A 26,924-nucleotide genomic window follows, 5' to 3' on the forward strand; every position below is an offset into this window, starting at 1 on the left:
CTGCGAAGGCTTGTGCACCAAGTTCTTATACCTGAGCCTAGTAGCATTAGCTTCTGGGAAGTCATTAAGGCAGGTGCTGCAACGCCGGTGTAACCACCCGGTTCATGAGTTCTAAACAGAGCACACCATGGCCCACCATGAGTAAGTAGGTTGTCAAACGGAATTGTCGAAAGCGGGCAAGCGGCCACCTGAAGATCTCGACGCGCCGATCGGACTGTGAAGGTTGCATGTGACCCGCCAAGCCGCTCTCCGGGCACGTACGGAATAACATGACTGAACTGTCTAGGGAGTTTTCGATGTCCCGGGCAAGTATGGTGACATGAGAACACCTTGGGTAGGCTATCGTAAGTTATACCTCGCGTACACTCAAGCAGCGATGCTTGTTCTGTGGATGACGACTCGCTCGACGGCGACAGATTGTATCCACAGCCCGTCACACCTTACATTGGCAGTGAGAGCGAGCGAAGCATAGCCAAGGCTCCACTCTCACACCTAGCATTTTCAATGTTCCTCTCACCTACGACCGTGCGATACTCAAGATCGTGTTGTGCTCCTCCAGTATCTTATCAACGAAGGCGAATTGGCAGCCAAAACTTCTCATCGATGCTTGCACCAAGTCGCGGTGTGCCCTTTAGGGTCCTGAGCGCCACCGTTCCTCGCAGTACTTTAGCTACTTTAGCCTCGCAGTACTTCAGCGTCGCAGTACTCCAGGCTGTGCTGCTACCACGCTGCGGCCGCATCAACAGTGGACATTTGCACTCTATCCTCAGGACGAGAAGACACAGTTGCAGAGCCTCTTCCAATCAACGTCTTGTATGAGGACAATCTCAAAAGGAGGTCAGTTTCAGACCGTCATGCTAATCGACATCTACCATGACCTATGCGAGGAGGATCGGCTGTAGTGGCGGTACAACACCTATGAGACCACGTCTGGCAGTTCACCTCGCTAGCGAACGGACTGGCATCGATTGAGATGAGTGCCTCAGTGGAATACGTAACGACGTTTATCGCGAATTGACATGGTCTTGACTGTGCACGAGAATTCTGTGTCCCAGCCGCGAGCCATCATCTAATAGTCGAAAGTACTAGGCAGACTATCGATGTCGACGCTGGCATTGACCTCGAGACGGATCTTCTCAAGGTTACCGGACATCAGTAATCGGTTTGACCGGTGACGCCTTGCTGCATTTAGCGACATTACCGGTAGTGAATACTACATTCCCATCTGCTCTTGTACGACCGAGATAGGTTTCCGGATGCGGCATCGAGCCGGTCATTACCAGCATTCAAGCAGGTGCGTCCTCACTTCAAAGAAGCGAGCCTTACACAGTGGAGCATTTGCATGTTGCGTAGTACCACACATTTAATTATAGTGCAGATGGCAGATTATGCTGCGTGTTGTGACAATCTGATTCACTTGGCAAGCGGCTGAGTGCCCCAGTTGCACGTCGACCTGGTCGCCCTTACCGAGCAACATCATGCACTCGCTGCCCAACAGGGTATGGGTGGGTTTGCCTTCTCCGTAATACCATATATCGACTATACTACTATTCTCCCAGACGTAATAGTAGTACGTCTGCTATTTTTTGGACTATCTCTTGAACGGACCCCAAATCCTCCGAAATCCGGTTCCCTTCAAAACACAATTCTAGCAGATTGTCGCGAGGTGTCGCATACAACTCGGGCCGAGCACGAGCAGGAAACGACCTATCAAACACAGCAAGCTTGGCCTCGGAATCATGCCCGAGGAAATGCAGCAAAGGTCCGTCTGGCTGCTGAAAGGCAGTGCGCCACCCAAAATCGCGGCAGCCTTCCGGCCATGAGGTTGCTTCTCCAATGAGCTCTTCCATGCCTATACCCTCGTGGCTTGCATCTTCGACGAACCGCCGCTGAAGTCTCTGCGCGATTCTCCACAAGTCATCGTCAGGCTCCGCTGTGTATCTAATGGGCTGCTCGACAAGACAAGGACCGACGGCGTCTTGGAGGTCTCCCGGAAGTGAGGCTCGGCCTGTCACGAGCCGGCCAATGACAATATCCGTCTGATGGAAGTGTTGGCTTAGCACCAGGACGCAAGCTGCGTGGTATATTGTACCCAAGGGGATACCTCTGCAGGCCGCGGCTGGTGGCAGGGGTATGCTGATATGAAATGATAAGCTTTCAGCAGGCGTGGGAAGGGCGGTACTGGATTGCCTCGATGCTGAGATTGGCGGCGACGAACCCTGAAGCCGAGCTCGCCAGTATTTGAGACTGCTCATCCTCCTCTGGTGGTTGTATGCAACTACGTCTCCAAAATTGGCGCGAGGCGCTGGCACACTTTCGCCTTTGTAGAATAATGTCAAAGTCGTGAGCATTGCTGCGATGCTGTGGTCGTCGAACTGAGCATGCGACAGCCTGAATATGAACTTTTGCTGTTGCGAGGGGCTCGTCACGACCATGAAGGCAACCAAAGATCCTGCCCATGTCCGGGACCTGCGAAGATCTCGCTCGCACACTGCGGCGACCACCTCGCCAACCTCTTTGCCCTCCGCTTTGATGACTTCGAAGCGCATCTTCACGTTGCTAAGCTGTACCTGCCACACCTTTCCTTTCATTTCGACGAACACAGTGCGTAGTATCTCGAAGTGCTCCACTAGCCGCTTGCAAGCCCATCGAAGACGAGCTACATCAACGTTTTGCGGAAGGTCGATGATGAAATGCGGCAGACGCCCAGGCAGCTTTTGTAAGGCTTCGCGGACGGCAAGGTCCTGGAAATCAGTAGCAGGCAAGAAGTCTTGAATGTCGTCCAGGTCCGCTGCACCCTCTAGGAGTGGCTCAACAATGTCGTACAGGAAGCCGAGAGGATTGGCATCGCCAGCTCCCGGCGATAGCGAAAAGGGCTTCCGCGGAAGATTTACACTGGCTATTTGCTCATCCGCGATCTCCTTGGCCACCTGTGCTAGTCCACTGAGGCGCGGGTTCTTGAATATGTCTGCGACTGTGAAGGAGATTCCTACTTGTCTTGCTGCGGCGACCAACCTCATGGCAGATATCGATTCGCCGCCGATGCGAAGGAAGCTGCTTTGAGACCTGATACTCGATGCATCAATTCCAAGGACCTGAGACCACAGCTGTTGCAACCTTCGCTCCATCTCTGTATTTGGTCCATTCTGTGAGGATCTCGCACTATTGAATTGCATGCTTGCGAGATCTTCGAGCCTCTTTTCACCGCCTATCCGCCGCAATGTGCGCCTGTCTACTTTGTCGGTCGTCGTCATGGGCATCTCGTCAAGCACAATGTATACACTGGGGATCATGTACAGTGGCAGCGACTCGATCAGATCTTGCTCGATGTTTTCCAACGCCCGAGACAGCCGCACTGTCCGATCCAAGCGTTTGTGCGTTGCTGTGTCTTGCAATGCAACGAATGCAGCCAGGACGGGCGCTTGACTGTTACACGGCGCGATAATCTCCGCCGCCACTGCCTTGCAGAGTGCCGCATGCATCTGTAGACACTTCTGCAGATGATGCTCGACTTCACTCAGCTCAATTCGCTGGCCACGAAGTTTGACCATTTGATCTTTTCGGCCAATGAAAGTCATAGAGCCATCGTCATTGTAGCGAAGTAGATCTCCCGTCTTGTAGACACGGCTTAAAGTGCTTGATCGTGCTTGGAGCCACCCAGGACTTTCCAAGAACGACGTTTTCGTCATCTTGGCATCATTCCAGTAGCCCATGGCCACCGCTGGGCCCTCTATGACCAATTCTCCGACCGCGCCAATTGGAGCAAGACGATCGATTCGACCTGGCTCTATCAGCCACGCTCTCGCTCCATATGAATGCCCAACGGAGCTCGGCAGGGTACTGCGACGCAAGTCTACGAGACACAGCGCTTGCGCGCACTCTGCTGGGCCATAGATGCCAATAACAGCCTCTGTTTGTCTCCAACGCTCAACTTCCGAAGGAGGGATCGCTTCGCCTCCCATTGCCAATACCCTCAGGCTCGGCAGCATCATCGGATCAATCGAGTGCGCCACTGTAGGGGTGAAGTAGGCATAGTTGGCTTTGAGACGGTTGAACGCGCCTGGGATGTCATTCTTCCGGTCGTCTTCTGAGGGAATGCAGAGACACGCGCCACAGATCAGAGTGTTGATGAGATTGGACCAAGCAACATCGAAGCTGTAGGACACAAAATCGAATAGACGGGTTCCCGGACCAACTCGCAAGGATTGTTGCTGGTGTGTTGCTGCCGTGGCAAAGCTTTGGTGTGATGTCTTCACCCCTTTTGGCAAACCTGTCGAGCCGGAGGTGAAGACCACGAACAATAGGTCGTTTGGATCTACCACAGGCAGACTGACATGTCCTGGCGATTGAAGGTCCCGCAAACGTGGACCCGTGATGATGATCTCGGCGTTGTAGAGCCTTCGCGCCAGGGACTCATTGGCCGTCGAGGCAAGTATGAATCTAGGCTCGATCCTGCTTACAATGCTCCGTAGACGTCCCTCTGGTTGAGTACAGTCCATGGAGACGCAAGTCGCGCCTACTCTCATCGTTGCTAATGCTGCCACGGGCTGCCACATGGACTTTTCGAAGCAAAGTGGAATGACAGAACCAGGCGTCACTCCCAGGACCAGCATTTGATTAGCCAATGCCAAAGAAAGCACATCTAGCTCTCCGTAGGTAAGCTCTCCATCCCATGCGCAGAGCGCCTGGCTATCTGGTTGACGAGAGATTCTGTCGGCAATCAGGTCATGCACGCAGGCAGGAACAGTCTCTGGGAGGATAGCATTCCACTTCCATATCAACTGCAAATCGCGCTCTCCCAGCATACTAATGTCATTGACGGTACTGCTGGCGGCGGAGGTGCAGACGTGGCGCAAAACTTGTTCAAAATGGCCAAGCAACAAATTTGCCTGGGTTGGACTGAGTACGTTCGTGTCAAAGTTGACTTCCATGCACAAGTCTCCTGTTTCTTGGAGCTGGAACATGGCCATTACCGCGTGAGGATTGAAATGGTTCAGGTCTCCGCCATCCAGTGAATATGAGACGTCAGTGAAGGGCCCATCTACATGCGTGACTGTGGGTGCTTGTTTGAAGTGTTGAATGACCAGCAAGGCATTGTATCTTGCTCCGTCTTTGGCATCATCGCTCGCGGCCTGGATGTGGGCTATATCACTCTGTTCAAAGGCAGTCAAGTCAATGGCTTGCTTCTGCATCATTGCGAGGAGTTCATGCACGGTCGTGGTTGACTCCCACTTGACTCTGACGGGGATTGCAGCTATCAACGGCGCTATGGTATTCTCGATGCCATCAAGAGGTGCTTGACGCCCAGTACTGAGGACGCCGAATACAACGTCGTCAGAATCCGTATAGCGTGCCGAAAGAATCGCCCACGCTGCTCGTACAGTGACTGCTGGCGTGACATCTTGCTGAGGCCAGGGCAGGTTGGTGAGTGTGCTTTTCACCGTACTGTTGGCTTGTGATTGATACCCCTCGTGTGGAAGGACAGGAAAGGAGGTGGCGTTGCAGTCTGCGAATTGCTTCCCCCAGAAACCGCGAGAATCATCCTTGTCCACACTTAGTACGTGATGTAGGAAGCTCTGGAAGGACGCGGCTGGCTTTGTCTCATCGACGTTGTTGTATGCATCTTTGACTTGCCCCAGAAGCAGAGAGATGGAAGCGGCGTCATGCATAACATGATGTTGAGTCAGAATGCAGAGCTTTCTCCTCGTGCGGACGTCTTCCACAAAGGCAAGTCTGGTCAGGCTGCTACCGAGCGACATTGGCTCCCTCGCGGCGTATTTCGAAAAGGCTTTGATGCTATCGTGGAGCGACCACTCGAGAGGCGTACGTAGTTGAGCCTGGATGAAACCTTCGCCTTCAATAAGTAGGACTCTGTTTCGGAGAGTTGGAGCAGCGTTACGACTAACAGTCTCCCAAGCCTGTTGAAGGCGAGGAAAATCGATGTCATTGCTCAAGGTGATTGGGATGTGGGCAATGTAGTCGCCAGGTCGCTTTGATGTTACCGCGAGAAGAGACTTTTGCACGGCAGTGCATGGGAAGCAATCTTCCACGCTGTTGATGTCCACTTTGCATTGCTGAGCGACCTCTCGACACACGTCTCCAGCTCCCCCCGGATGATTCAGAAGCGAGAAAGGCTTGGTCAATGTGCTCTTCGACTCATCACTGACAGGCTTCATCACGTCTGCCATGTCCTCCAGACACGGCTTTGTCAAGATGTCGGATACGGGTAGACAGAACCCGGACTGGCGAGCGAGACTCATGAGTTGCATCGCCGTGATTGAATCCCCACCCGCTCGGAAATAGCTGCTTCCTCGTCCGATACTATCGAGAGGTATATGCAGTACCTGAGACCACATCTTCTGCAACCGGCGCTCATTGTCTGTGGCCGGGATGGCGATTGATGCACGACCTGAAGCAACTACAAGCTGCGCTTGACGCAACTTCTTGCCAATCTCCCGCAACATCTTGCGATCTATCTTCGAGGAGCCGTTCAATGGCATAGTCTGAAGAGGCACGTATGTGTTCGGTATCATGTAGATTGGCAGCCGCCGTGACAGGTCCTCTCTGATCTCGTCAAGACACTGTGTTATCCTCGACCATTCAGCATCGCAAGCCTGCAGGAATACCGCGATGATCTGCCGGTTCAAGACGTCCGGTGTGACAACCTCTGCTGCAAGGGCGAGTGGACCAAACCCCTTGGCCAAGGATATGCTGAATTGGCGTTCAATCTCCCCGAGCTCAATGCGTCGGCCGTTCAACTTGATCTGATTATCTCTCCTTCCCATTAAGATGATGTTGCCGTCGACTGGACTGTACTTTGCCAGGTCTCCAGTACGATAGACTCTGCCTCGCCTACCATTACTACCATCTGAGCCCTTTGATAGCCACGAAGGGGAATCAACAAACGCAGCTCGAGTGGCCGATTCATTGCCAAGGTATCCATTGCCTACCAAAGGACCCTCCAAGTAAAGCTCGCCCACTGTCCCAATTGGAGCTAGACGATTGTTATCCTCGGGGTCAACTAGCCAGGTGACCTGTCCATCTCCCTTTCCGATCGAAATGGTTGCAGGCACTGGAACGGGTGGTTCCCAACTCGTAGCCCAGCATGTAGTCTCCGTTGGCCCGTACGCGTACCTGAGACAAGTGTGTGCAGCCCAAGGACCGAGTTCCTCGCTCTGCATCACATCTCCCACAATGAACGCATTGCGGAGAGTCGGAACTGATCTGGGGTCTATCATTCTGGCAGTCGCAGGAGTAATCACCACGTCGGTCACACCGTGCGACTGGAGACTCTGCAGCAGACAATCTTGTTTCTCCGTGTCCGAAGGAACACAGACAGTACCGCCTGCGCAAAGAGTGTGTATCACACACCAGTGGTGAGCATCGAACGAATATGCAGAGAAATCGTACATGCGAGAATCACCATTCAGTTTATGGCAATGGCGCTGTTGTACAACTGCAGAGGCCATGTTGCTATGAGTGATCATGCAACCTTTGGGAGTACCAGAACTACCAGAGGTATAGACGACGTAGAGATTGTCAGTCTTCCTTACCATGGGAAGCTGTTTGTCAATGGAAAGGGACTCAAACCCGAGTCGATCCGGCACCTGACGGCAAATGTCATCAATCTCCAGTACGCGATCGCAAAGCTGGGAGCAAAGCTGCTTGTTCTCACTCCGACACACTATGAGATGAGGTTCGATCTGTATAGTGATTGCCTGGAGTCGAGCCGCTGGCAGGCTGGGTTCAAGTATAAGGACCGCACATCCAGCCTTGACCACGCCAAGGAAAGCGACAGTGGTCCATACTGACTTGTCGAAGCAGATTGGAACGATCTTGTTGCTGGTCACTTCAAGGTCCAATATGCGCCGCGCTATAGCGGTAGAGACTTGATCGAGCTGTTGATACGTGAGCTTGCCATCCCAAGCAGAGATGGCAATAGCGTCGGGCGTCTGTCGCGTTTGTCTGGCGATCATATCGTGCACTAAGACGTCATCTGCCGGCTCAACAGGCTTGTTCCATTGCCACAACTGGACCAACTCCGCCGGTGTCATCATGTCCACCTCGGATAGTGTCACTTCCTTGTCGGACCTACACAACTCGTCGATGACTTGTGCAAAATGGCTAGCGAGGAGCGAAGTTGCGCTGCGATCCATGATCTTGGAGTCCGTGCTGAGTTGCAACGACATGTCGCCCTGACCAAGTTTGCATATCACCATCAGAGCATGACTGTTGAATCTGTGGTGCGAGTCAAGCGATTGACTTTCTCGGCCAGTGCCGGTGAACAGAGTGCTTTCGGCGATGTTCATGGCTTGGTTGGGCTGAATGACGAGCATCGATCGAAACTCACAGGCATCGCGGACGGCGTTGCTGATCTTGGAGATCTGATGGACACCAGTCTGCTCAAAGGGAATCATGTCAAGCGCTTGGTCTTGTACCTGCTGCAGAAAAGCACCGACTTGCATTCCTGGCTGTGCGAGGACTCTCATCGGCAAAGCTGCAATGGTGGGTCCGCAAATACGATCAATGTCGGCTAGTGATGCCTGGCGACCCGAGACTATGGCGCCAAAGACGACATCTGGTGAGTTGGAGTATCTCGAGCACACTATGGCCCACGCGGCACGGATGATGGTCGACGGCAAGATGTCTCCATGCGGCCATTTCAACTTCTCAATCACGTGTGAGATGAGCAAGTCCGGACGAGGCTGGTAATCCCGCGATTGAACGAAAGGGAAGTGCTGCACATCCAAGTTCTGAAATTGTTTGTCCCAGAACTCACGTGCGGCTCCAGCGTCGCAGGATGTGATGTGATCCACAAAATGCTTGAACGGAACCAATCGAGTCATGACGTTTTGCTGATAGCATGTCTGCAGTGTCTCTCGAATGAGCATATTGGTGATGCCATCATACGCTGCATGGTGCATTTTCAACACAAAGACCGGCACGGGGCTTTCTTGTCCGTTGACGATACCATATCTGGTGAGCGGAAGCCCCAGAGACGTGGCAGTGGGCCCTTCTTCTCGCACAAATTCATCCAGCGAGGTTGCGGTAGACCACGGTGTCAGGTGACGGGAGACGACCTGGTGAAACCCTTTACCGGGCACGTGGACGATGCGTGTGCGCAAGATCGGCGCGGCACCGACAGTGGTCTCCCATGCGTTTCGGAAACGATGGACATTGACCGATTCCGCAAGTGGAAGGATGTCTAATCCGATGTAGTCACCAGGGCGTCGCTCCGAGAGGGCAACGAGGCTCTCTTGCAGTGGGGTACACGGGTAAATATCCTCGATATCCTCCTCATTGACATTGTACAGGGAGATTATTTGCTCTCGAAGGCGATCTGTGGGCCCGCTCCGTTGTTCGCTTTGTCTAGAGTGGGACCATTTCTTGCCATTGGCCGAGAAGTCATGCTGCTTTGTCTGCTGACTTGGACGCTGCTCTCTGTCAATCTGTCCTTCACTCGATCTGGCGCCACTCTGTGGACTGATGGGTTTCACAGTCGGTTTATGGCTCCAAAAATGATACAGCCGCTCCGAATCCACGCCAGCCACCTCCTCTACCTTTTGCTGTGCGTTCGTGCACATGCTGTGTAATGTGTCCTGAAAACTTTGCATCAATATCTGAATTTGCGCCCCTGTGAGTATCGCATCGTCATAACTCAAGACTAGCCGCATTCCAGTGTCAGTCAGCCAACAGGAAACCGAAAGCGCGTGAGTGTTGAATGGATCGGATCCCGTGCTGGCCAAAGTAGCGCCGTAGCTACGAGCTTTGAAGATCGAGCCATCTGATTGGAGACCTCTGTCCGTTGAGTTGGGATGCACGACAAGCAGAGTCTGAAAGAGTCCAGAAGAACGTGACGTTTCGACTGCGGATGCAATGTTCTGGAGACCATAGTGCATGTATGGCAAGGCATCTAGGTCTCGCTGTCGAAGGTAAGCGTGGAAGGTAGCAACACTTTCGTTCCACGGGACAGACACCGCAGCCGGCGCTGTGCAAACAGTGGGCCCAGCGCAATCGTCTATGCCTGGAAGATCGACTTGCCTGCCGCTTGACACTGTTCCAAAGATGACTGCGGTGGCCATCGAGAATCGAGCACTGACCAGTGCCCAAGCCGACTGGATAACGATACTAGGTGTACTGCCATCGTGAAGCCAGCTTATAGTGATGTTACTAGCGCTTTCACTATTGGCTCGTGGCCCGTCAACAGCTGGAGGCAGCTCGGGGAAGGCTCGATAGTCGTGCTCGCCAAGTCTACGACTCCAAAAAGCTCTAGACTTCTCCGGACTTATGCTTGACAGATATCGGACGAAACTGCTAAATGGAGTCGTCATGGCGTCGCTACGGGAAAAGTACTTGGCTTCGAGTTTTCTTAGCAGCATGGACAAGAATACGCCGTCGTATATACTGTGATGAATGGTCAGGACGAAGGAGCGTCCAATCAGCGCAGCACGACACAGAGCGGCACCTAGGACCATTGGCTTCTGCTCATCGTGCCGGATGTAGCTTTCAACATCCGAGCCATGCTGCATTGGAAGTTCTTTCACGACAACTTGAACCAAGCCAAGCGGCGAAATGTCCACACTCCGCGTTCTGAGTACAGACAGTTCACTTGTCGCGGTCAGCCAAGCATCGGCAAGCCGGGCTGGGTCAATGTCGTGTTGCAGTTCCAATACGCTTCGGGAGACATATTGATTGGGGTTTCTCGCAGTAAGGGCCAAGAGTCCTTGCTGTAGAGCAGTACAGGGATATATGTCCTCGACGTCTGCTGGCGGCACGTTGCACAGTCCAGCCGCTGCGGCAACCACATCACCGACGTTCGTTTCATGGCTCAGTAGCATAAACGGATTGTACTGCACGGTCTGGTCAATCTTGCCGATCGTGACCTGGGATGACATGTCGCGTAGAGTTGGGTTCTTGAAGACCTGCGCCGTTGTCAGACGGATGTTGTGCTCCCGAGCGGCAGTGACTAGACGCATTGCACTAATCGAGTCACCGCCCAGGCGAAAGAAGTGGTCGCTTGGACACATCTGGTTGGCGTCTACGCCCAGCACCGTCGCCCAGAGGTCAGACAAAGTCTTCTCGACAGGAGACAATACTTCTTCCCGGTCGCCATCATTTCCCCAGCGGGCCAATGCAGCAGCTTGTGCTCGAGTGAGCGTTTTGGCAAAGCGATGCAGTCTACGTCTGTCAATCTTGCCGGTCCTGGCGAGTGGGACCGTGCTGACTGGTAGAAAATGCGTAGGAATCATGTACGCTGGAAGCAAGCGAGCCAAATGATGCCTGAGCTCCAACAGTGTCTCGGGTCGATGCGTTTCATCGAGCACGACGTCACCCTGTTCGGCCTGGCACAAGGCGGTGCAGATGAAAAGCACCAGATGGGTAGCGTCCAGATCCGCAAACGACACCACATCCGCCACAAGTGTACTTCGCGGTCGGCCTTGGAAGAATGAGTGAGCCGCCTCCTCCAGCTCTGAAAGTTGGAGACGCCTGCCATGCGACTTGACCCACACGTCGGTATCACGACCCATGAAAATAAGATTGCCATCTGAATCGTACTTTGCATGGTCGCCCGTCCGATAGAACGTGTGTCCCTGGGCGCCGATGGCCGAAGCAATGTGCGCTGTGGCGGACGGTGCGCGGAAAGCGACGTGATGGCTTGCGTTCCCGGTGCTGTCCAGGTAGCCCTTCGCCACGATGGCACCTTGCAGACAAAGCTCTCCTACGGCTCCAATCGGAGCCAAGTGGTTGGGATTTTGAAGATCAACAATCCAAGTGCGAGCATATCTGCTCTTCCCGATCACACCGGCGGACCAGCCGTGTTCTTTTGAGGGGCAGTACGACGTGGCCACTGGCGCTTCGGCTGGCCCATACCAGACAATCACCTCGGCCCCAACCGTGACCCATGGTTGTGCGTGGGCCGGGGTGACTTGTTCGCCAGCGAGCACCACGGTACGCAGGGACGACACGTGCTGCGGGTCGAGCAAGCTGGCCACCGACGGCGTCAGACATATCCAGTTTGCTTGCGTGGCGTTGATGGCGAGGGACAATCGGTCGAGCAGCTCGGCTTGTGGCGGAATACACAGGCGGCCTCCGGCGCATAGGACGGCGAAGGTCTCGATGATGCTGACGTCAAAGTCGTAGGAGGCAAACTGCAAGACTTTGCTGTCGGCGTTGAGGCGGAACAGGTCGATGGCGGCTTGGACGTTGCTGCTGAGCGTGCGGCGAGTCCAGAGCACAGCCTTGGAGGAGCGGCTCGTGCCGGAGGTGAAGACGACGACGGCCGCATCCGAGGGGTCGGCCCCGTCGGAGTCGCTGGACCCGTCGGACCCGCCGGACATGGCCCCGCGGCCGTGCACGTGCATAGATGAAGGTCCTGCTTCATCGAGTAAGTCTTCCAGAAGCAACACCTTGGTCAGCTCGGCCAACTCGGTGAACTCGGTGAACTCGGTAAAGGCACAGCGGGTGGAGGTGGAGGTGGAAGGCGAGGTGGAGGGGGAGGGGGAGGTGGCCAGCGCTCTCGAAGTTACGACGACGCGCGACTTGCAAGTGTCGACAAGCTGTCGCTGCCGCGCGCGGTCGACGGACACGGACGAGGGCACGGGAATGGCGCATCCGCCGGCACGCAGCACCGCCAACATGGCCACGACCATCGACGACGACTTGTCGAAGCACAGCGGCACGCGGCATTTTGACAGTCGCCAGTGTCCGAGCGCCCGCGCCAGACGCGAGGACAAGCACCACAGATCGCCATATGTCAGGGTGCAGTCGTGGGCGTCGACGGCAATGTGGTCGGCGTGCGTGGCGACTCGCCGTCGGACCATCTCACACACGTCCGCAGAAGCAGATGCAGAAGCCGAGCTGTCTCTGACACTTGGGCCCCGATTCCAATCCAACACCTGCGCGACATCTGACGCGCTCGCAAGCGACAGATCCTTGAGCTTCGTTGTCACGTGCTCCTTGGCGCAAAGCTGTCGGAGCACATGCTCCAACTGGTGGGCAAAGCGCTCGCATTCCCGTCGACCCAGCGAGGCCGTGTCGTAGCTGATGTCCAAGACCACGCCGCATGCCACGGGCGAGGCCACCAACATCATCCCGTGCGCGTTGAACGGCGACAAGCTGTCAGCTTCATCCGGAGCACCTCCCGGAGGAGCCGATCTACGAGCCTGCACGAACAGGTCGTCACCCTCGCCCGCTGTCAGGTGGTGCAGATCTTGTTGAACGACGAGTAGCACCTGGAACAGACCCGCGTCGCCCACGCACGACATTCCCGCAGCGCTACGAATGTTTCGGAGCCCGAATTGCTCAAAATCATGCATCTCGACCATCTGCTCTTGTACACGCAGCTGCACATCATATGCTGTCCAATCCCAGTCCAACCGTACTCGGATCGGCACGACCGCAAAGGTCGGTCCAGCGATTCGATCCACGTCTGGTACAGCTGCTTGCCTTCCACTCACCGTGCACCCGAATATGACGTCGTCCGAATGCGTATACTTGGACAAGAGCACTGCTAGTGCAGCACGTATCGTCGAAGACGGCGTGATTCCAAAGCGGGGCCATTGAAGGTTCGTAACCACCATTTGCATGGCTTGCTTGCCACCGGTCCCCTTGCTCGGCGGCAAGAAGCGTGCTATCTCGCAGTTGCGAAGCTGCTCACTCCAATATGTGCTGGTCCGAGCATCTGCTATCTGCTTGCGCACGAAGCTTACAAAGGGCTGGAAGGTTGCCAATTCTGGTAAGACGTGAGGATGGTGGTATGCATCTCGGACCGCTCTGAAAATCAAAGCCTTGCTCCATCCGTCAAACATTGCGTGGTGCATTTTAAAAACGAGCGTATGCGATCCCTGGCCAAGGTCGAGGCTCAACCTGAAGAGAGCGGTTCCGAGTCCCATGGAGTTCGAGTCTCCATCGATAGGATTGCTCGCATGCCAGTGGATGATGGAGTGCTCGGCACTAATCACGACTTGCACCAAATCTCCGGCCGGAGTGTGTGCGATACGAGTACGCAGCAGTGGAGCTGCATCGACCACTCTCTGCCACGCGACCTTGAACGCATCAATATCGATTGACGATTGCAGCTGATACCTCGACTCACAAACCTGGCTATCGGGACGTGCCGAGGTCATGGAGATCAAGCCTTGTTGCATCGCCGTGCAAGGTATGATATCTTCGATGATATCGGGGTCGATTCCTAGTGTAAAGGCCGCGGTCCGACGGACGCTTTCACGATCCAAAGAATCATCGAGCAGTGAGAACGGCGGAACTACTACCGTATGCGCTACCTCATTCGCTGTCTTCGCCGCTTCAGCAACGTCCCGCAGAGTGGCCGCGTGGAATATGCTCGAGAGAGAGAGTACCAGCCGTTTCCGTCGTGCGGCTGCGATCATCTCAATGGCTTTCACGGAGTCTCCTCCCAGCCGCAAAAAGCTGTCACTAGTGCTGATGGCACTGACAGGTAGCCGTAAAATCTCCGCCCAGATCTCTCGGAAGAGGAACTCGCGTGCGTTTGCTGGCTCGGTGTGAATCGAACGTCCAAACACAGTCGACTGCAGCTGCTGCAACTGTGCAACCGTCATTGTGCTGGCCCACTGTCGCAACGCTGGCGAGTCTGCTTTCCCAGTGGCTGCACGTGGGATTTCAGCTAGCGGCAAATACAGCGTTGGGTGCATGAAGCTCGGGAGAACGTGCGCAAGCGTCGCCGCGAGGTCAGTCAGCACTTTTTGCAACTTAGGGATCGTATGCCCTGCCGTTTCGATAAACAGAGCGAGCAAAGGTTCGTGGCTGTCAGCTGGCCGAACGACATCGACGAGAGCCGAGCAATCATTGGGCAGCGCCGCACGCGCATGATGTTGAACGTCGGCCACTTCGACCCGTTGACCTCGGATCTTCACTTGTGCCGTGTCTTTTCGACCGACGATGATCAGCTGTCCAGAAGCATTATACCTGGCGAGATCTCCCGTCTTGTACATCATTCCCTTTCGGCCAGGGTGCGTCGCAGATCCTTTGAGCAACCAAGGAGGGCTCTCGATGAAGACACTCGAAGACAGCTCCGCATTCCCTATATATCCTTGACCGACTAGAGGTCCCTCAAGGTATAGCTCGCCCACCGCCCCAATCGACACCAGGCTTGAGTTGTCACTAGGGTCGACCAGCCACGTGCAACATCCAACTCCGACGCCAACGCTAGGAGGCTCAAGTTGCTCCGCGCGGATGATCGTAAATGCAGATTTAAACGTGCATTCCGTGGGCCCATATGTGTTGACCAATCTAACGCGCTTCGCCCACCGTGCTATATTCTCCGGATAAGGTGTTTCTCCACTCAACAGAATGGTTTGGAGAGTCGATGGTCCAGAGCGGAGCGTTCGGAGCACCGTCGGCGTAACGTTGATCAGCGTACACCGATACGCGGTCAAGACGGACTCTAGGTCCTCCAGCATCTCCTGCTCCTGCGCGATGCAGAGACATCCAGCTGCACACGTTGTATGTAGAAAATCGCACCACGCCACGTCGAACGAGTAGGGAGCAAAGTTGAGAACGCGTGAGGAGCTGTGGAACCCGAGCCTGCTGGACTGATGGCACACGGCACTCCTTACGTTGGCATGACTCATACAGGCACCTTTTGGCTCGCCGGTTGTCCCAGACGTAAAGCTGATATACACCGGCTGCGATGGATCGACCTTCCGATGGAGATGATTGTTTCCGAGTCCAACAATTCGGCCATCACCGAGCTCAAATACTTGCCGTTGCTCGGAGAATGGCAAGTGAGGTCGCAGATCCGGCGATGTGATGACCAAGCCTGCTTGGGTCTGCTGCAGCACACTCTGCAGCCGTGCTCGCGGATGGTTAATGTCCAGCGTAACCGCCGTTGCTCCGGCCTTAATGATGCCAAGCATAGCAATCGGCATCCATTTGCTCTTGCTCAGATAGATCGGAACGACATCACCCACGGACACACCTCGCGACGCAAGCGCATACGCTAGCCTCCCACCCAGATCCTCGAGTTGATGATAAGTGAAAGAACCATCCCAGGCATCGACTGCTGCAGCATCCGGCCGCAGTTGAGATTGTTCAGCAATCAAATCATGAACACTACCCTCGACTGTCAACGGCACAATGGCGTTCCAGCCCCAGATTTTGTCCAGGTCAGCACAGTCGTCTTGTGTTCCAGTCATGGCGCTTGGAACCCTTTGAGACCTTCTTCGAAACTGGTTTGAACTATGCACTTGTTCAGTCCATAAGCGCATCTGCAGCGATGGTTGGCACGTGGATGAAGGCTGGGCGCTCGCAACGAGAGCTCCTGCAACTAGAAGGCGTTCCCGTCCTGCTCAGTGTGGACCACATGGACGACCTCATCACGCCATGCAAGACACCTTTGCTGTGGCCTACGATCATCCAGACAAACATTCTCAAGCTTTACATGGTCTCTCCACCCACGCACTCTCCAAGAGGCTGGCATTATTACGACATTACCAAAATTATGTTGCGATACGGGCGTTGCAAGGTCGAGTGGCTCATCCCGGGTTGAACCCCTGCCTACAATGCTTGTATCTCGCCTGGTCTGGGAAGAGGTCACCGCCATGTGTCATACTGTCAAGTGGAGACCGATGTGATCAGAAGCGCATAGTTTAGAAACCACGTGCGGCCTTGCGCTGTCCTTGCAACTGCCTGCCCTTCTTCCAAAAACCAACCCTATTATTACTTAGGAGCTACTGTAACCGCAAACACAAAAACGAAAGAACTTGACCGGACTTTCCAATCGCTTGAGATGGCACAGATGGACCTTCCACAGCTTGATCTCCTGGCCTACACGACTGGCAATGAACAGAGCCGCCAGGAGTTCTGCCAACGTCTGCGGGTCGAACTGCAACGGTGGGGTTTCGTGAGCCTGATCAACTACGGCATGCCTGCGGCAGATATCGAAAACCTCTTCCACCACAGCAATAGTTTCTTCGCCATGACAGAAGCACAAAAGATGACTGCACCACATCCTCCTACGGCAAATCCGCACAGGGGTTACAGCTTCCTTGGCCAAGAGTATACGTCGGGCCTTGGCCGGCCACGAGAGCTCAACGCACGTGGGGGACGGCGCCTGCGCGATCTCAAAGAGACGTTCGACTGGGGCTCAAGTGATGATGCCCTCTACCCCAGCGTTTGGCCAGACGCACGTCTCGAACGATGCGACATTCCGGGGTTCCGTGCAGCTCTCGAGACCCATTTCGTCAGAGCGCATGATCTTCATCTGACCATTCTCCGAGCTCTTGCAGAAGGTCTGGGTGCTCCCCCACATACGTTCCTTGCTGCCCATCAGCAGAACGATAGCGAAGCCAGACTTGCACACTATCCCCCTGTGCCTACCGACGATCTCGGCGAGGATCGTGGCACCAGCAGGATCTGCGAGCACACCGACTCGGGCTCTGTGACTCTACTGTGGCAAGACGATGCTGGAGGTCTGGAGATCGAGGACCCTGTCACCCGAAGGTTCATCGCTGTATCATGTCCAGCGCCGGCAGTTCTTGTGAACCTGGGAGATGCTATGGAGCGATGGACCAATGGCCTGCTTCCCGCAGCATACCATCGGGTGGGAAAGACATCGTGCCCGGGCTCTGCGACTGGTGGGCATGTGCCCGGGCGATTCTCTATTATATACTTTGGCAAGCCTGACCGCAAGGCTAGTCTAGCGCCGCTTGCGCCTTTCGTCAGCGCAGACCAACCTGCACGCTACGGGCCTGTCACTGGTGAAGAGCTGAATCAGGGTACCTTGCTTCGCACGTATGACGGCAGCAACACTGTATAATGCGACAATGTGACGGACACTACTCCGTCTTATTATTGATCATGGACATGTCACATGCAGAACAGCGGCTGTTTGCCCGGATACGCGCATTTTTCTGAGGCAGAGACACGATATCTACTGTACATTCTTCGAGCACGCATCCGACATACAAAGGCTGTGTTATTTGCTACAGTAGTCCCATACTTTTCCCGAACAGGGTCAATGATGCTGCGGCGGCATGGGCAAGACGGAGGAGCACCAGGATCATCCTTTTGCAATCACCAACTTCGGGGAGCGCCTCCTCTTCTTACAGCGTCTGGAAGCGTTGGAGTAAGAAGCGTTGCCGAACACCCCAGCCAAATTCCAGGATTGTAGCGAATTAGTATGTGTGTTCCGAGCGTGGCAACTGAAGGCACTTGTGACTCCCACGCTTCCAGACGCTGTACCGACGAATAACGACGAACCAATATCATGAACCCTCGCCGGTTCAGGTATGAATAATTCACGCGATTCCCATCCTTACAACGAGGTTAGCTTTTCTGGTGTGTGAAAGCCTTGTGTCGAGCGTGCGATGGCGGGTCTAACTACTGGCCAGACCATCAGAGACCATTTGCATGTCAAGCAAAAGCGAAAGCGAAAACCTCAACAGGGACGTGCACGGATCGTGACACGACGTTGTAATCGCCCGGTGTTTCCCAAACCTCACGCAGAGTACGAAATAGATTAACGTCACTTTTCAAAGCCTGCCAAGGAAGAAATGAAGCTCTCCCTCGGCGATAACGATGTCGCAGCCATCGATGCACCAATTCGCAGTTCGGAGCGGTCCCCTAAAGACATTACAGAAAACATCATCAGTGAGACGAGGCAGTACTCTGAGATCCCTCACGTGGCAGATCGACTCACGCTGCCCATCGTCCTTGTGTTGGTGGTGGGTGGACTCGAGCGTGCGGCCTACTATGCTGTCTCTGCCCCATGGCGTAGGTTTTAGATCTGGGCCAACATCACCAGGGAGCTGCTGATACATATCGTGAAACAGAAAATTATATGCAGAATGATAGTGAGAGCCGCTCTCCACCAGGAGCTCTTGGTTTGGGCCAAGCAACCGCCACAGCCATCAGTAACGCATATCTGGTACTCTCATCTCTGACACCCGTGCCATTCGCCATTGTCGCAGACTTGTGGCTGGGACGATATCGCACATTGGTCGTCGGTCTAAGGTTGGTAGTAGGAGCTTTAGTCATGATTTGGGCAGATCTGTTAATGCATCGCGCACAGTCTCGTCACCCTTGGCTGCATCGTCCAGCTCGCGACGTCCTTGGTACCCCTGCGCTTAGACGCTGGCCTGCCTGGCCTCCTTGTATCGATGATTCTGATAGCACTCGGCACAGGAGGCGTTAGGACTACCATAACACCCTTCCTGGCTGAGCAGAGCCGGGAACGAGAGTCTTGCGTCGTTGAAAATGCCGATGGCACCAAGCAGTTTATCGACTCTCGGTTGACACTACAACTCATTTACAACGTCTATTATGCGTGAGCATCGTCACAAATCGCAGTAAAAGCTTGCTTTCCACTGATTAGGTCTAGGGTCATCAACTTCGCTTGTCTTTCCATGGTTCCATCGACGCTCTTGGAAAAGCAGAGCGGGTTTTGGGCATCATATACGCTAGCCACTGCGTGTACCTCTCTAGCACTGGCTTTCTTGATCGGCGTGTCTTTCCGTCTCGGTAAGTGCGCATGAACACAGTCGTTGGTGCCACCGCTGATCGATGTTGTACAGTCAAGGTCGTTCCGGGTCAAAATATCCTGGTGCCGGCTGCTAAAGTCATGAATAATGCGATACGGAATGGTTTCGTGCTAGACCGAGCCAAGAGTCCATACCAGCTTTCACAGCATGGCATCAGCCCTCCTTACACCGATGCCTTCGTCGACGAAGTACGCAACACTATGCAAACCTGTCGTGTCCTGTATGTGTCCCTTCCAAACTTTGCTCTTCAGCCGCTGCTAGACTTACTGATTCATTCACAGACTGTCATTCGCCATTTTCTATCTCTGCGCTAATCAAATGAATAATAATCTGGTCTCGCAGGCGGGCCAGATGCAGCTATCTGGTATTCCAAACGACATGGTTCCAGTGTTCGCTTCAGTCACCTGTTGCGTACTTGCGCCAATCCTGCAGGCATTGTGGAGCTTTCTTGCGCGCCACAAAATCATATTTAGCGCACACTTTTTGATCGAATGGTCCTTTGTTATGTGCGCTGTTGCGATTGCCCTCGCAGCGGTAACGCAACACCTGATCTACACATCCCCACCCTGCTACGATCGACCGAGGACATGCGGGCCCGACGGAAGACCCAACAAGATCAGTGTCTGGGTTCAGCTTCCGACGTATATCATTGCTGCACTGGCGGAGACTGTGGGATTCGTCACGGCTAGCGAATATGCTTACTCGCATTCGCCCCCGAATGCTAGAAGCATGATACAAGCCTTCTCGCAGCTGGCAGCCGCCCTTGGAAGCCTACTTGGCCTTGCCACCAGTCCGGCGGCACGAGATCCTTGGTTGGTCGTGTACTACGGTGCTCTAGCGGGTGTCATGCTGGCTGCTGCCTTTGTGTTCTGGTGGTTCTTTAGGAAAGTAAAAGCAAATCAAGGCGGAGGTCAGCATGAGCAGTGATTGACTGCTTGCTTTGATGTTTTGTATGTCTCATACGGCAATATCTGACTACAACGAAAGCCCCCAAGCTGCCCAGTGAGCAATCTGAAGGTTAGATATAATCACATCAGACGTGCCGACCAAGGTCCTCAGACCTCGACTTGCTGTGAACATCGAAGTACGGCTCCTCTCCGACGCCCACAGCCCGGTTTCCATATCGCTCTCCCAGACCCTCATAGTCAAAGGTCGGTGTGTGAAAGGTGCACCTGTATAAACTGCAGTAAGCTCCTGTGAGTCTCGTTGGGAACGAATAATTTGAGTCAGGCTGACCTGTTGTCCCATACAGCGATATCATTAGGATTCCTCCACTTGAAGCGCACAGTCAAATCGTGGTTCTCGGTGATCATTCTCATGAACTTTGCCAACAGCTCTTGCGATTCCTGCGATGACAGTTCATTGATTCGAGTGGGAAATGGTCCGATGGCAAAGATACTCTTCCATCCCGTGACCGGGTTGGTCCTCACAACCGGATGAATAGAAGTCAGTCCGGTGTTTAGTGGATGTCCACGTGCGTCCTGACGAAGTTTGACCGTTTCTGGGTCAGCTTCCGCCATTTTCCGGTAGCCTTCCCCGCTGAATGTCGCCGTCAGTTGCTCGAAAAACTTTTGATATGCTGGAGAAAAGCGATCATAGATCTCGTATCCAGATGCCCAAACAGTGTCACCACCATTGCTCGGCAACTTGGTCACTCTCAAAGAGGTGTAGTCTGGAGGAAACCGCTCGAATTGAACATCTGAGTGCCATTCTGCGGCACGATACTTGAGCTTGTCGGATTCGTCAGCCACGTGCTTGAGAAACTCGCTTCGCTGCACGGAGCTAATGTGTGAGATTTGCGGATCACCAACACCTAGCTCCAATGTGTCGTTCAGGACTGGATGGACGTGGAGAGAAGATTCTTTCGGCTTTCCGACAGCTTCACCCAATCGCTGCACGAACGTCTTTTGCAGATCGTTGGTCAAATTGTCTTGTTTGCGAAAGAAAACAACACCTCGGGCGGAAACTGGCGAAACCTCGTCAGCGGAAGTTCTCTGAGCAACGAGGAGATCAAAGGTGCTCACTGATATAGGCCAATTCTCGAAGGCGTTCATGAGCCTTTACATCTGTAGCGTTTAGAATGTCATCCGCAATGTTGATATCAATGTACTCTCGACCAATGGCGGGAGTTGTATCGTCGTATGAGAATGCGTCCAACGCTCCGGAGGGCTTGATCGATCCCCGGAGAGGCTGAATGTCAGTCAAGATCGCTGGCGCCATATCAGGAAAGGAATTTGTCGGACCAACGCGTCCAGTTCATCCCTTTGCACACTGGTGCACAAAAGAGTCTTCTTCTACGTCCACACGATACCTGTTCGAGGTGTAAGTTCATGTTCGTGCAACCCCCATGTGCCTGTCGTTGACGTGTCAGATAAGGTCGCAGCTGGCAGGGAATAAGCTGACCTTGGAGAAACTTTGAACGAGACAAGGTGCAAAGGGATGGACAGCACGTCAACGATAATCCATGCATCGAAACAAGCTTCACCGCAGACCTGTTCCCAGGAACTCAGCGCATAGTTTCCGCAAAGAACCACGGGACCACATGGGATAAAGTTGCGTTGCATTGCATTGCATCGTTGCAGTGAAAGCAGGGAAGCCCTGCTCTATTGGAGGTCGAACACTTGAGAGCTCAGGCAACTTGTGTTGTCATAGCGCAATGGCAATCAGCCTGGGACAGCATCGCAGATGACAGCGACACTCTTAGCTGTCGACGGGCGCCACTCGCGTCGCTCCAGATGCCAGCTGTAGTCACATGCAGGACATGGAGCTCGAAGATACTGGAAGTCGAACGGCCAACTTGGTGGAGACAGATACATTAGCCATACTTGGATGTGGTGAGTAAATCATGACTTTGCGAACGAGAAGTTGGTCTGAGGCTTGCTCCGCTCCCCGTTCATAGGCGCCCTTGGGACCTCCATTTTGCTTGGACTTCTTTCAGCAATCGAGGGTCAATCACCCTCGGCTCAGAATGCCAACCAAAGTTGCGACGATGTCTTACCGCAGCAATTTGTGGCATGTGTGCGGTGCGTCTGAACGTAGATGAAACGACTGCAATATATTATATCGCTAATGGGAACAGGCGTGAACTTGCAGCCGACCTGATACGACGTAGCATCAGCAAGACTGGAAAGAATGAGCGACCGGACGTCGACGTAAAGGTCCGCGCCAACGTTGAAGGCATAAGAAAAGCTGGGATCGTGGTCCTGGCAGTCCAGCCTCACCTACTGCGTCAGCTCTTCCAAGAGCCGGGTGTTGTGGCTGCGCTTCAGGGAAAGCTCGTTGTTAGTGTTATGGCGGGTGTGACTGTTCAAGATATCAAAGCTGGGCTGACGGAAAGTACTGCCTCGCTCACTGCAGCCGAGAAACGCGACCCCTTGATCGTCAGAGTCATGCCAAATATCAATTGTTTCGTTCGGCAATCAACCACGGTTATAGAAAGAGGCTCGGTGGAGGAGGATGTACTGCGAATCGTCAGTCATCTATTCGAATGTGTTGGCAAAGTCTTCTTTACCGAGCCATCCACCATGGATGCTTGTACTGCACTGTGTGGATCATCACCCGCATTCTTCACCGTGGTCCTGGAGGCTCTCGTCGATGGAGCAATATCGACGGGTCTGGAGGCGGACGAGGCATTGCAGATGGCCGCTCACGCCATGATGGGCACCGCATCTCTTGTGCAGCACGGCTGGCAACCAACAAAGTTACGGCATGGTGTCACATCCCCAGGTGGCTCCACCATCCAAGGTGTGTTGAAGCTTGAAGAAGACCGAGTGAGGTGGAGTTTTGCAAAGGCTTTGGAAGTGGCGGCTGGAGCAGCAGCCAAGCTGGGCTCTAAATGATATCGAGCGAAGCGGGAAATGAAATGAGTGAGCGCAACGTAAATAACGACCATTGATTCAGTACGTTGGCGCATCACTTTCGCTCTGCAAAACTCAAGCGATCGACGGCGAGAGTAGTGGATGATCTCGTGCAACTCCCTCTTGCCTGTATGCATGTCGTTGCATTTCCTGGTGTTTGAAAGGCGGTCCATGTGATCCACGGTAATGATTATAGGCTTTCTCCCATAATCCAACTATCACGGTGTTACTACCACAACGCTCCGTCTCCGCAGAGTATGCTCGCCAAAGCCCACTTCACACGTCTTTCCCGTAGCGTTAGATCGGGAACAGAACCTAGGTGGATACGTCGGACCTCTTCTTGGCCTCGAGAGGTCCGTCTCACTTTAGTGTAATCTATCCAAGAAGCCGGGATAGATGGCGAGATCAAGGAGACCGACGAGAGCTTAGAGGGCAATAAAAGCTACAGAGTTGGTCTAAAACGGCGGTAGATCTGTTGAAGTCGGAGCTTAATTAGATCTCTAGTCTACCTCGAAGAACTCGTCTGCAGGATGTAGGATTGCTTCTGGTGGCGGGATTACCACTATATCAGACTGATTCTCCGGCACACCGTGCTTTTCGTACCATGCAATCACCGACTTGTGATCATAGCATTTGTGCTCTCTTCCAAAATCGGGCATCACGTCGCCTTCAGCAGTTCGCCACAGAAATGGAACAATTCCGATGTCGGCAGTGCAGAGTAGCCGTTCCTTTAGAGCACTTATGCAGTGGTCTGTTGCAAGTTTAGCGCCTTCAACAGTTGGGCTGCTTTGGACATACTGATGTGGGCCTTCATGAACTCTTCAGCGATGGTCTTTCCAGCACGAAGTCTCTGCTCGGCGTAGTATTCATGGTTGTAGTAGAGATTCTTACGAAGCGAGTCCTAGAAGACATTAGTCCCGCATAGATGATAGTATGCGCAACTTTCGACCAACTAGACAGTGGAGGTGATGTATCATCTCTGGCACAACAGGATACCCTGGCGTGTCAAAGTCATCTCCAGAATACTTGAGATGACTATTGTTCAAGCCATGAGCCGGACCCAGGCTCTCAGGGAGGATGAAATATGGGACTATTACAACAGTCAACATCGACTAACGGCTTAGAGAGTCGAACCTTACTCCATATTCCCAGATCGCTCCATGCTTGATCTACCTCTTTGCTCGGTGGACGAGTGAAATCGTTGGGTGTGAACCAAAAGCGGTCGAATCTTCTCACGGTGAGCCTGCGATCGATCTGCCCACGGTACGCGTCTAGCGCCTCGTTAGAGCCGTATCATTGTGGCTGTGTGGGATCCGTCAAGTCTCTGCAACTTACCGTAACTTGGGAGATCTGGAGAGTACATTGTTCGGGCATAGCCTACAGCCACAGAGAGACTCGTGATATTGGATGCCACAAGCATCACAATGTACCACCCAGCACTCCAGATCCGTGCTTTCAGTGTCCGTCCGATTCTTCTTACTTTTTCCGGGCTGACTATAGACTCTTCTAGGAGATACACTGCTTCCTCTTTCAGTTCTGCGCGGTCCATTGCACTGATCAGGGACTCGGATTTCGAAAGACGCCTGAGCACGAGAAGAGAGACGCGCTGTGGAAAGATGGCTAAAGCAGAATGGATGATAGAAAGGGATCACTATTCTAGCATTGTCGCCGAACTTTGACGCACAGTCGATCGATTCGCCATTTGGACCTCACTAACGTGCTTGATGCGCCTGCGTGTAGGTTCTGATCCCCATGCGGGGTCAATTGGCGAGTGTAACGTCGTATAGCCCTGTACAGCGAGCTTCTAGGTAGTCACAACGATTTCAGAAAGCGGAAAGTGGGCGACTTCACTTAACATCTGCCAGGGCCATTTCGCATCCTCGGCATCTCGCAAGCGTGCGGGTAAATCCTCTCACGACCAGGATATGTTTGCTATGAGGATGCGAAATGGCCCTGACAGATGTTATGTTTTGTGTCATTCAAGGCGAGGTGTAACTTCGTACTGTACCAACTCATAAGATAAACCGGGTGCCGGGATACTGTTCGCATGACCCTGTCAAGATAGTCTATACCGGGGTGATGCTTGTACCCAGACGTTATCACTACCTTACGCTTCGATCAAGCACGAGGGTATCGGACCCTGATTGAGGCCCCCACGTAGTAAGTACATCTCTTCGATAGCAATAGCGTTCACTACCTAGCCCCTAGAAACGTTTGATACGCATCTCGAATGATACGGCATTTTCGAGGGCAGATAGCGGGAAATGCTATTTGATACGATGCCTACGGCTAGCCTTCTATAACCACCAGCCTTCTGCCTTCTGGTCACTATCGAAGAGACGAACATTTGAAACTACACAGAGCTGTAGCCTTTCTATCAAGCTCCAACATGGCACGCCTTCTCGTTGTTCTAGCATCTCTGTTGTCGGTACTAGTGTCTGCGTACCCAGCACAGGAGGAACAAGTCAAGAGAGGAGACGACAGCCCTTATGAGCACTACAGAAACCCTCGAATCTTTGAAGGTAAGTATCGCTATCTTCTACATACAGAATGCTTGAAGGATCGCCCTTGCTAATTAATACAAGATCACGTTGTAAAGAGAGCAGACAAGGTGGGCCCTAATGGGTACTACAGAAACCCTCGAATCTTTGAAGGTAAGTATCGCTATCTTCTACATACAGAATGTTTAAAGGATCGCCCTTGCTAATTGATACAAGACCACGTTGTCAAGAGAGCAGACAAGGTGGGCCCTAATGGGTACTACAGAAACCCTCGAATCTTTGAAGGTAAGTATACTCCTGTTCTAGGTGCACGAATACAGTGGGTTGCAGTCAGTACTAATTCAATGCCAGATCATGTAGTCGACGCCTAAACAACTGGAGCCAGACGGCCTAGAATGCATGCGGATTGGTTTTCGAGGATGATTGTGTATCGGGTGCCGTAGTACTTTGAAAATAAGCAATGTTCAACACAGGCTTCAAATTGGTATTCGTTAACACTATGGTCTTCACTTTCGTAGGGCGTTCCAATGCAATGCAATGTGGGTGTGTACCAAATAAGAAGGGTATGTCCAGAGAGTCTGTTGCATTCCACTGCTATTAGCGGAGGGGTAGGGGGACCTCCACAGCGATCTCAGCCGCACGAGTAGTAATAGATGGTTCTACCTGTGTCGCCTTCAGTACACACATTGCAATGCAAGAGACTGTGGCTGTTTATTATATTGTAAAACAGGGAGGAACAAAACGGAACTGACTATGGCGACTGAGATCAGACGGCGTCTCGGTGTAGTCAAGATCACCCGACACGCGATCTCGCTGCGGATAAGGGAGTCTGTCAAACTGATACGTTATCCAGCACGACAGTGCTGCAGTACAGGCGACCATGAGACATGAATAGCGCTATGACAGGCTTGAATAACGTGCACTACCACGTGCCTAGTTCACGCGGAGCGGCTGTGACACTGGTGGCTCGTCTTGATCGTGCGAAAGAGGGTTCGGCGAGCGCTACTTGCTGAGTCGCTCCATTGCAGTAACGATTATGTGGTGAGAAG

The 26,924-nt window shown here is 53.4% G+C and overlaps 7 protein-coding genes across 7 annotated transcripts; 4 read left to right on the forward strand and 3 right to left on the reverse strand.

Moving 5' to 3' along the window:
* Positions 1–1,547: 1,547 nt before the first annotated feature.
* Positions 1,548–16,244, reverse strand: CLAFUR5_08791 (Nonribosomal peptide synthase atnA; the record flags this gene model as incomplete). The annotated part of the gene is made up of 1 exon (XM_047907939.1): positions 1,548–16,244. The coding sequence occupies one exon, from the start codon at positions 16,242–16,244 to the stop codon at positions 1,548–1,550; it is 14,697 nt and encodes a 4,898-aa protein (XP_047766279.1).
* Positions 16,245–16,765: 521 nt separating this feature from the next.
* Positions 16,766–17,794, forward strand: CLAFUR5_08792 (Proline hydroxylase buaE; the record flags this gene model as incomplete). Its single annotated transcript, XM_047907940.1, has 1 exon — positions 16,766–17,794. The coding sequence occupies one exon, from the start codon at positions 16,766–16,768 to the stop codon at positions 17,792–17,794; it is 1,029 nt and encodes a 342-aa protein (XP_047766277.1).
* A 736-nt stretch (positions 17,795–18,530) lies between these two features.
* CLAFUR5_08793 (putative peptide transporter ptr2) lies at positions 18,531–20,444 on the forward strand (the record flags this gene model as incomplete). The annotated part of the gene is made up of 6 exons (XM_047907941.1): positions 18,531–18,750; positions 18,810–18,990; positions 19,049–19,303; positions 19,358–19,497; positions 19,551–19,737; positions 19,799–20,444. The coding sequence occupies 6 exons, from the start codon at positions 18,531–18,533 to the stop codon at positions 20,442–20,444; spliced, it is 1,629 nt and encodes a 542-aa protein (XP_047766278.1).
* Positions 20,445–20,550: 106 nt separating this feature from the next.
* On the reverse strand, positions 20,551–21,737 carry CLAFUR5_08794 (Alpha-ketoglutarate-dependent dioxygenase oryG; the record flags this gene model as incomplete). The annotated part of the gene is made up of 3 exons (XM_047907942.1): positions 20,551–20,689; positions 20,754–21,483; positions 21,542–21,737. The coding sequence occupies 3 exons, from the start codon at positions 21,735–21,737 to the stop codon at positions 20,551–20,553; spliced, it is 1,065 nt and encodes a 354-aa protein (XP_047766275.1).
* Positions 21,738–22,269: 532 nt separating this feature from the next.
* Positions 22,270–23,356, forward strand: CLAFUR5_08795 (Pyrroline-5-carboxylate reductase-like protein TR08; the record flags this gene model as incomplete). The annotated part of the gene is made up of 3 exons (XM_047907943.1): positions 22,270–22,351; positions 22,417–22,540; positions 22,597–23,356. The coding sequence occupies 3 exons, from the start codon at positions 22,270–22,272 to the stop codon at positions 23,354–23,356; spliced, it is 966 nt and encodes a 321-aa protein (XP_047766276.1).
* Positions 23,357–23,874: 518 nt separating this feature from the next.
* Positions 23,875–24,923, reverse strand: CLAFUR5_08796 (uncharacterized protein; the record flags this gene model as incomplete). The annotated part of the gene is made up of 5 exons (XM_047907944.1): positions 23,875–24,125; positions 24,173–24,275; positions 24,328–24,464; positions 24,514–24,645; positions 24,710–24,923. The coding sequence occupies 5 exons, from the start codon at positions 24,921–24,923 to the stop codon at positions 23,875–23,877; spliced, it is 837 nt and encodes a 278-aa protein (XP_047766273.1).
* Positions 24,924–25,763: 840 nt separating this feature from the next.
* CLAFUR5_08797 (uncharacterized protein) lies at positions 25,764–26,246 on the forward strand (the record flags this gene model as incomplete). The annotated part of the gene is made up of 4 exons (XM_047907945.1): positions 25,764–25,896; positions 25,960–26,028; positions 26,092–26,160; positions 26,227–26,246. 4 exons carry the CDS (start codon positions 25,764–25,766, stop codon positions 26,244–26,246), a joined length of 291 nt encoding a protein of 96 aa, XP_047766274.1.
* Between the last annotated feature and the right edge of the window lie 678 nt (positions 26,247–26,924).

Source organism: Fulvia fulva, chromosome 9 (assembly GCF_020509005.1).
Source record: "Fulvia fulva chromosome 9, complete sequence".
NCBI lineage: Eukaryota > Fungi > Ascomycota > Dothideomycetes > Mycosphaerellales > Mycosphaerellaceae > Fulvia > Fulvia fulva.